General features: G+C 52.9%; 2 protein-coding genes across 2 annotated transcripts, besides 8 other annotated features; both read left to right on the top strand.

Annotated features, from left to right (window-relative positions):
• Positions 1–476: 476 nt before the first annotated feature.
• Positions 477–842, top strand: TraAM80_02408 (golgi family vesicular membrane trafficking protein; the record flags this gene model as incomplete). The annotated part of the gene is made up of 1 exon (XM_029379412.1): positions 477–842. The coding sequence occupies one exon, from the start codon at positions 477–479 to the stop codon at positions 840–842; it is 366 nt and encodes a 121-aa protein (XP_029240801.1).
• A 359-nt stretch (positions 843–1,201) lies between these two features.
• Positions 1,202–1,225: a microsatellite.
• Positions 1,226–1,323: 98 nt separating this feature from the next.
• Positions 1,324–1,351: a microsatellite.
• A 21-nt stretch (positions 1,352–1,372) lies between these two features.
• Positions 1,373–1,421: a microsatellite.
• An 83-nt stretch (positions 1,422–1,504) lies between these two features.
• Positions 1,505–1,537: a microsatellite.
• Positions 1,538–1,558: a microsatellite.
• An 80-nt stretch (positions 1,559–1,638) lies between these two features.
• TraAM80_02407 (ATP-binding cassette protein subfamily A, member 10) lies at positions 1,639–7,242 on the top strand (the record flags this gene model as incomplete). Its single annotated transcript, XM_029379411.1, has 1 exon — positions 1,639–7,242. The coding sequence occupies one exon, from the start codon at positions 1,639–1,641 to the stop codon at positions 7,240–7,242; it is 5,604 nt and encodes a 1,867-aa protein (XP_029240800.1).
• A 42-nt stretch (positions 7,243–7,284) lies between these two features.
• Positions 7,285–7,329: a microsatellite.
• A 7-nt stretch (positions 7,330–7,336) lies between these two features.
• Positions 7,337–7,354: a microsatellite.
• A 333-nt stretch (positions 7,355–7,687) lies between these two features.
• Positions 7,688–7,706: a microsatellite.
• Between the last annotated feature and the right edge of the window lie 1,037 nt (positions 7,707–8,743).

Below are 8,743 nucleotides of genomic sequence, written 5' to 3'. Positions count from 1 at the left end.
GGCCGTGACGAGACGGGGATGCCGCAGCTGAAGGCGCATCTGCGCACGTGCCCCAAGAGTCGCGCCTTTTCTGCAGCAGCTGGCGCAATGTGATCAGTTGGAAGGCGCAAAGACTGGCCACGTCGACTTGTCTTGGGGCTTCAGCGGGGAGAACCACAGGCAGGAATTGCGAGTGTCCTGCCGCCAATCAGGTGTGTGTGTGTGTGGTGGCTGATTTTCTTGGTGCGTGTTGACGCCAAGAGTTACTGCTACTGCGGCTGTGAGGCGGGGACGTGAAGGGTTTGGGCCGTTTCTTATGTCTTCCCGTTTTTTTTTTTCGTTTCGTTTTTTGTTTCGGGCGTACGCCATCGCAGGTTTTAGGAGGAAAGGAGCGTGCGTGTGCGCGTGTCCGTGTGTGTTCCTCCGTCCCCACACCCACCTCGTCTCCTTCTGTCCGCCAGCCTCGCCGCCTGTGCGTGGGCCGTCGCAGCGGGCGCATGCAGCCGCGGAGCTCCGTGTTTCGCCACCGCGCTCGGCTGCACGAGGAGGCGGAGGCCGGCCGCGCGAAGGGTGGCGTAATCAGCGAGGCGACGGAGGAGGAGAATGACGAGCTTATGCGTGCGCTGCTAGGCGACGTGCGCTCCGTCCGGCACAAATTCACCGCGATAGGGGAGGAGGTGCGGCGGCACAACACGCTGCTGGACACGCTTGACGCGGTTTTTGGCCGCACCCGCGCGCGTCTCGGGCGGACACTGCGGCAGTTGGATGTGGCGGGTGTGACGAGCGTCACGCACATGTGGGTGCTGTTTGTGTTTGTTCTCGTCTTCTTTTTGTTGGTGTACGCCATGTTGAAGCTTCATTGACATCGCCCACCTGCTTGTGGCTGCTGTGCCCAAATGTCCCCCCCCCCTCATTCACTCAATCACTCGCGATGGCGCTCTACACGTACGAATGCAACGCGGCTGTTCTCCAGAGCTCACACGCACGCTTGCCTGTATGCACGTTTCTTCCCTTTCATTCTTTTTTTTAAAATTTTGCCTCTGGCGGCCGACAGTGAAGATAAACACACAAACATAGAAAAGTAAAACGCTGAGCGCGCTGCGTCCATTCAGTAGCTGCATTAGTAGTAATAACAAGTGGTGAAGGCTCCAGCACAACGGTGTCAACGAAACTTGAGGCTGCCACTATTCAACTGCAACCAACTGCAACAACAACGGTATTTAACAAAGAAACAAATAAGCAAACATAAAGAAATAGCTTGAAGTCGAGGGGTCTGCTGGTGGAAAGTACACTGGAAGGAAGGAGGGGAAAACAATACAAACACAACAAGAAGAACAAAACGTGATATATATATATATATATATATATATATTGGACAAAAGGAAGGCTAGGAAGAGAGCGAAAGAGGGAGAGAGAAGGGGTGGTTGGGAAGAAGAGAGAGAATTGCCAAGTGGAGGGGTAATAATATATATTGCCTTAAAAAACGGGAACAAGGAGAAAGGGACGGTTAGGAAGACAAGAGAAAAACAACAACAACAACAACAACAACAACAACAACTACTACTACTACAACTACTACATATATTTTTTTTACGACTTTTTACAAGAGACCGTACGGGTGCGTGAGTGTCTGTCTCGGATAAGCCTTTTGTCAACACAATGAAGTGTTTGTGGTTCTCTCAGTTCAGGGCCTTCCTCTGGAAGGTTTTTTTGCAGCATTGGAGAGCCCCGGTGTCGACCCTCACCGAGCTGCTTCTGCCATGCGTCTTTATGCTCTTCCTGGCGTCGAGCTACTGGTGCTCCACAGCAACTGAGATACCCGCCACCGATAATTCCGCAGATAAAGTGGTGGATATGTCATTTTTTTTTCCGACGCAATTTTGTCAAAATATTTCAAGTCCACGTCCGTTTGGCCCCCGCTTAGGAATCCCTCCTTGTAAGCCGAACGTGCATGGCGTGATGTGTTTCACGTTTGTGCGGAACGGGGCTCTCTGCGTGAATAAAATTTCATCTATGCCATACGTTATGCAAAGGATATATCGCACTAAAGGCCCTGTTCGAATTCCTACCCTTGACGCCTATCTTGCATTCTCTGCATATACGTCGTACGCGTCAAAGCGAGAAAATCCGTCGTTTTTCGTCCGCGGGGGGCTTGCGAGTATGTCACACTACGGACACCTGCTGCTGGCCGGGACGGGGAACGACACATCCCTTGCCGCCATGTTTGCCAGCTACTGCAGCGAGGTCAGTGCCCTCTGCCGCGAGGTGGTGTACAGGGATTGCTTCTTCACCTCGATGGCTGAGGCGCAGAAGTTTGCCAGGGAGCACGACAACGAAGTCTGGGCCATTGTGGAGCTGCCTCCCCCTTCCCCTGCGTCAGCGGCCGCAAAGGACGAGGCAACTATATTCTCCATTAGCATGAACTACACTGCCACCCCATCGACGTTTGCGAGAGATATGAAGTTCAAGGACTTGGATAGTACAGAATATGCGTTGTACATCACAAGTGGCTTTATGACGTTGCAGAATGTCGTACAGCAGTTCTACATAAAGCATCGTCTTGAAAAAGCGTGGACGTTGTCCCCATCTGTGAAAAATAGTTCCGACATTTTGGAGTACGTCAACCTTGAGGGAATTCCCCTAATCCCAATGCCGACGCCGCCGCACGTGAAAAACAGTTTTTACGATGATTGGGTGTACTTCATGCCGCTTGTGGCGGTGTTTGCCGCCATTTTTCCCGTCACGAAACTTGTGAGTTGGATTGTTGAAGAGAAGTTGCTTCGAATTCGCGAAGCCATGCAAGTTATGGGGCTTCGCTGGTCATGCATGGCACTTGGATGGTTTGTCTCTGCCTTTTTGATGAATATTATGGCCTCGTTGCTTGTCGCCGTGATTTTACGGTTCAGCTTTTTTCACTTTGTGCACTTTGGTGTGTTATTTATGCTCCAGTTCAGCTTTATGCAGCAGAACACTGCCCTAAGCCTGCTTTTGAGTACCTTATTCACTAATCCCCGGGCTGCCTGTGCCGTGGCAGCGCTGTGCATCTTCGTATGCAATACGCCGTACTATTCTCTTCCCGCTTCCGCGAGCATGCCGTGGTTACTTTCGATGAGTTTTCTCCCTTGCTTCGCCTACGCAAAGGGAGTTGATATCCTCTCCAAGTACGCCGCCTCTGGCTACACATTCTCCTGGAAAAATGTACATGAAGGGGAATACAACATTGCATTGGCGATTGGACTGATGTGGGCATCATCGGGCATTATGTGGATTTTTTGGTTGTATTTGGATCAGGTGCTATCGTCTTTGGGTGGCCGCCGCCGGCATCCCTTGTTTTTCATCTCATGGTTTTTTGGGCTCTTTTCTTGCTGCGGCCTCGGTGACCGCGGGGATTCTGAATCGAAGAAGCGTCTTTTGCTGCGCCATTCGATGACGACACCCTCTCGTGAGCCTACGGATGGTTCAGTGGAGAGGCCTCTCCCGCATGGCGGGACGTCTGCCAGAGACGAAAAGAGGGCCCCTGCGGCACTATTTCGTAACTTATTCAAGGTGTATCACACTGGAGGTCTGATTGGATGGCTGTACTACTTCATCACGGGGCTTCGCCGCGATGGGGATTACTGCGAGGCGCTGCGCGATGTTTCCTTTCAGCTGGACGTTGGAAGTATAAATGTGCTGCTCGGCCCCAACGGTTCTGGCAAGACAACCCTGATGAGTGTTGCGGCTGGTATGGTGACACCCACGCGTGGTGAGGTCTACATCTGCGGCTACAACACCAAAAATCAGCTTGAGAAGTGCCAAAGGCACATTGGATATTGCCCACAGTCGGATATTGTGTGGAACAGCCTTACAGTGGAGGAACACCTCACCTTCTACGCCCGCATGAAGGTTCATCAGGGCTGGGATGTACGGAAGGATGTGGATGCCATCATCGCCAGTATGCAGTTGGAGGAAAAACGCCACACCATTGCAAAGAACCTCTCTGGAGGTCAACGGAGGCGCCTGTGCGTTGGCGTGGCTCTTGTCGGACACCCCAATGTGCTCTTCCTTGACGAGCCAACATCTGGAATGGACATGCGGGGCAGAAAGGCGGTGTATGATGCGCTTCAGAAGAACCGTGAGACTTGCACTGTGATGGTTTCAACTCACTTGTTGGACGAGGCGGATCGTGTGGGGGACAGAATTCTCCTCATGCAGGATGGTGCCCTCCGTGGTGCAGGATCTTCCTTGTTTTTGAAGTCAAAGATGGATGTTGGGTATGTTGTGACTTGTGTGGTGGACGCCTGTTCCTCGGAGATGGAAGAAAATATGTGTATTAGCCGTCTTACGGAGTTTGTACGCAACAAATCATTTCCCGGACACTCCCACACGACGTCATCGGAGCTTCAGCCCATTTCCAGGCACTGCAAGTTGTTGGGGATCGAACGCCGCGGCCGCGAGATTATGTTTCGGTTTCCGTTGTCGCTGCTCTCCTCGTCAGGGAGCACCATCATCCGTGAACTGGAGAGTCAGCGGAAGGAGCTGCGTCTGCGCAGCATAGGCCTGAGTCTGACGACACTGGAGGACGTGATGAACTCGCTGACGTCAAATAAGCAGACATCGATGGGCATGCAGGCTGCGGCGGCATCGGCACCACACAGCGTGACGGAGCACGGAATTTCCATCCAGGTGGAAGGCTCTACCGATCAGGCGGCGCAGACGGTGGGCACGGCCGTTGGTTGTCCTGCTAGCACACACCAGGGCGGCAACCTTGGCGCAGCGAACGATGAGGCGCATAATTTGAACAACATCGATGAGTACGACAAACATCGTGGACAGTCTTTTGCCCGACACTTTGCCGTGCTTTTTATGAAGCGCATGCACTGCGCTAAGCGAGACGTTCGGCTTCTCATTTTCCAGATCCTGCTGCCCGTGATCTTTCTTTCTCTTGGGCTCTTGACAGAATTTATGAGTCCGCAGGACCAACCAGCACTCACCCTTGACGCCTCACTTTACGCGGGTTACGAGACCCCGCCGTTCTCAGCTGTCCCGTGGTCAGCGTCATCGGTGTTGCCAGACGCATTTGCGGTGGAGCGAAGTGACACAACGGGAGCTTTTGGGCCGTATTACACGCCTGTTAGGGTAAACTGTAATGCGACAAATTGCGTTCCCCAACTCTCTGCCGCGATGATCCATGATATAATGAACCACTCAGCCAGCCGCTTTGTTGCAGTTTCACTTACAAACCTTCAGGGGCGTAATTATTCCAAAACATCAAGTCTGATGCATAACATCTCGGCTCATCACTCGGCTCCGCAGGCCCTCAATGTGCTGTATGATGTTGCCAACCACCAGTTGTTTGGTAAAGGCGCAATGACAACGGTGCGGAATGTGCCGATGCAAATGGGACCATTTGAAAGGAGAATGATGACCAGTTCCCTTCGTGTTGTCTTTGGTATCTTTGTCCTACTGCCCCTCATATTTATTCCCAGCAATACGGTTGCCTTCATCGTGCGGGAGTGTCAAAGCGGTGCTCGGCATCTGCAGTGGCTTGCAGGTGCCAACGTGTTTGCATTCTGGGCGAGTTCTATGCTATTTGATTTCTGCTGCTACCTTGTGACCGAGGCGCTGATGCTGGTAATTTTTGTTGTATTCGACCGCACAGAATTTATTGCGAATACTGAAACTATAGGAGCCACCGTAGCGCTCTTTACGTTCTTTGGAATTAGCAGTATTCCATTCAGCTACGTTGTCAGTTTTTTCTTCAGCTCTCCCTTTAATGCCCAGAGCGTTGTTTTCGTGATAAACCTTCTGCTGGGTTTCTTGTGGGTCATGGGAGAACAGAAGCTTCTCGCGAACAAGAACCTGGAAGGCGTTGCTACCTTCACCGCACACATCCTGCGTATCGTTCCGGCCGTTTCCTTAGGGGAAGGCACGTTTGCCTTGTCAGGAGTGCAACTGATGAAAATAATGATGCCAGGGATGCCGCTGCCAAGCTTATTTAGCTTTCTGAGTATTTCCAACGGCAAATTCAGAGGTGGCGTTGGGACCTCCCTAACCTACTTGTCATGCACCTTCGTCGTCTCACTCGTGCTGCTGGTGCTGCTTGAATACGCACGCATACAGCGTGCCACGTGGCTGTTTGCTCGGCTGTCCTGCTGTAAGGGGAGGAAGCCGAAGTCGCATGGCGACCACGTTGGCCCATCGGCCTCTTTTACTGACACGGAAGACAAACATGTGGCCAATATGAAGGCTGCCGATTCTGTTGCGTGTGAGGAGGAGGAGGTTTGCTGCCAGACGACAGGCCGAACTGAGGACGGCATCACGCTGCAGCACATCACAAAGAGATACACCGGTTCGGACAGGGCTGCCGTTGACGACCTCTCGCTTGGTGTCCACAAGGGCGAAATCATGGCCTTGCTGGGCTCTAACGGCGCCGGCAAGACGACGACAGTCAGTATTTTGGCTGGCGAGACGATCCCGACAAGCGGCTCAGCGTACATTAACCATCTTTCTGTCCTTCGCTCCGCCTCGCGCAGTTACGTCGGCTACTGCCCACAGAAGGATGCCCTTGTTGACAACTTGTCGCCGTATGAACACCTGAGGCTCTACGCAGGTTTGCGCGGCGGCAGTTCCGCATCCATCCACAAGGAGATCACCCAACTTCTCAATGTGTTGGGCCTCACGCCGCAGAAGAATGCCCCGGCCTACTCGTTGAGCGGCGGAAACAAGAGGCGTCTGTCACTTGCTGTGGCACTGGTTGGTGGCACCACCAGTGTGTTGCTTGATGAGCCTACGGCTGGCATGGACGCTACCGCACGCCGGAGAACATGCGCCGTGGTCAAGCGGCTGACGCGGGAAAAGTCTGTGATTCTTACCACGCACCTGTTGGATGAAACTGAGGCCCTCGCAGACAGAGTTGCTTTCATCTCAGGCGGGAGGTTGCAATGCGTTGGTACGCCACAGGAGTTGAAAAACCACTACACTGACGACGCCGTCTACACCGTGCGCGTGGTGTTCGCTGATGCGTGTGGCCCCATTGACGCCTCCAGCGACATCACGAAACGCCTATGTGCGTCCTTCCACATTTCTGCTTCGAGTGAAGGGGACGATTGCGTCGTGGAGGGCATTGCCGGTCGCACTGTGACGCTGTCGGTGCGGAACAGTCTCTTGCATATCTGCACCGTAGCCTCTGATATTCGCGAAGGGAAGGTGGCGGGGCTGCCACCGGTGGTTCAGGTGAGTGCGACGCAGCCAACACTGGAAGAAATTATGCTGACAATATGAGCTTCTTACGCAGTGAGTCACACCCACATACACACACAGATGGAGAGAGAGAAGGAAAGAAATGAGAGAAGAAAAAAAGAGAAGGAAAAGCACATGTGTGTGTGTGTGTGTGGCGGCAGGAATAGCACTAAAGGTGCGGTGGGAAAATGGACCGAAATAACGTGGGTCGCGGGAAGAAGCAATCATCGTCATCCATGACAGCAAGGGGGGTGATGGCGGCGGTGCGAAGGAAGAGTGAGTGGCCCCTTACAATATTGATTTGGGAGAGTAATTTTTTTCTTTTTTTTGGTTTAATATCACATTGGCCCTGAGCGGCACTGCACAAAGTTGCATTCAAAAAAAAAAGAGGCTGGGGAGGGGGTAGGTTGGTGGGAAGGCTCTTTGAATATGAGAAAATGTAGGAATATGTACAAAAAAAACAAAAACGAAAGACCACTCTCTCTCCGTGTGTGTGTGTGTTTGTGAAATGCGGCTGATGGTGAACGTCTCCGATGCCTTGTGCTGCAGGTGCGCCTGTGACCGCGGGGAGTGGCACCAGCGATATGTTGGGTCTATGCCTTTGGGCGTCGTGGTCGATCCTCCCGGGCGAGGGTCCAACGGCCGCCGGAGCGGAGACACATCAGTATTAGAAAGGGGGAAAGAAATAGCAAAAACGGTGGGAAAAAAGGGGGACATGTGTAAATAAATACGGTTTTTGTTTTTGGATTGTGGATCGTTTTTTTTTCTTCTTTTTAGATACGACTGGAAAGAGTCTTCGCCCAGCTGCAGTAGCGTAAATGATTGCGCTTTTTGCTCGTGTCCTCCTGGTTTATTTTCTTTTTGGTTGACCTGTTTTTTTAAAGATGCTGCGTTGGGAGGCGACGAAGGAAGTTTCAGGAGCATTCAAGGATGATGGTCGGTGCCCCCCCACCACTTAGCGCGGGAATGGACGGGGTCCTGCGCATCGTTTGCGGTGGCGCGTCCTCCAACACTTGCCACGTCTGAGTGGTTTTGACGTCGTTGGTGGCCGGTGGCGCGATCGATTGTGGGGTTACGATCTCGGTTGACTACGTGGGCCTGATCCTGTTGGACAGTGCGGACTGGAAACTGTGGAACGCTTTTGCGGTCATTGGGGAGGTGTGGGTTTTGGACACGCCGCACTGCCCGCAGTTTGAGGCGTCTTGTTTTGCTCCTTTTATTTGCGTGTGTGGACGCCTGGACGCACACCATGTGTGTGTCATGGGCGTGCAACGTCTTGCTCGCCACGGGTGTGGCTTTGCACGGTTGGAAAATGCTTTTTTCCCTCCAGCTGTGGAGGGCGTCGAGGTGGCAGAGGGGCATCGCTGCGGAGCTCCCGCAACTCTTCTCTCATGCAGGCGGAAGCACGGACGGTTCTTCCTGTTTTGTTGACGTGCGCCGAGTGTTTGGTTCAACGCATTGGCGTCTGCACGGGCAATGCCGCGTTGCAGGGTGACGCCACTAAAGGAGGGGACAACGCGTCTTGACGGGGCAATTGGACGTG

Source organism: Trypanosoma rangeli (assembly GCF_003719475.1).
Source record: "Trypanosoma rangeli strain AM80 chromosome Unknown Tra_15.4_contig_00054, whole genome shotgun sequence".
Classification (NCBI taxonomy): Eukaryota; Euglenozoa; class Kinetoplastea; order Trypanosomatida; family Trypanosomatidae; genus Trypanosoma; species Trypanosoma rangeli.
The sequence above is the reverse complement of the archived record's forward strand: the minus strand, read 5'-3'. Positions and strand labels throughout refer to the sequence as shown.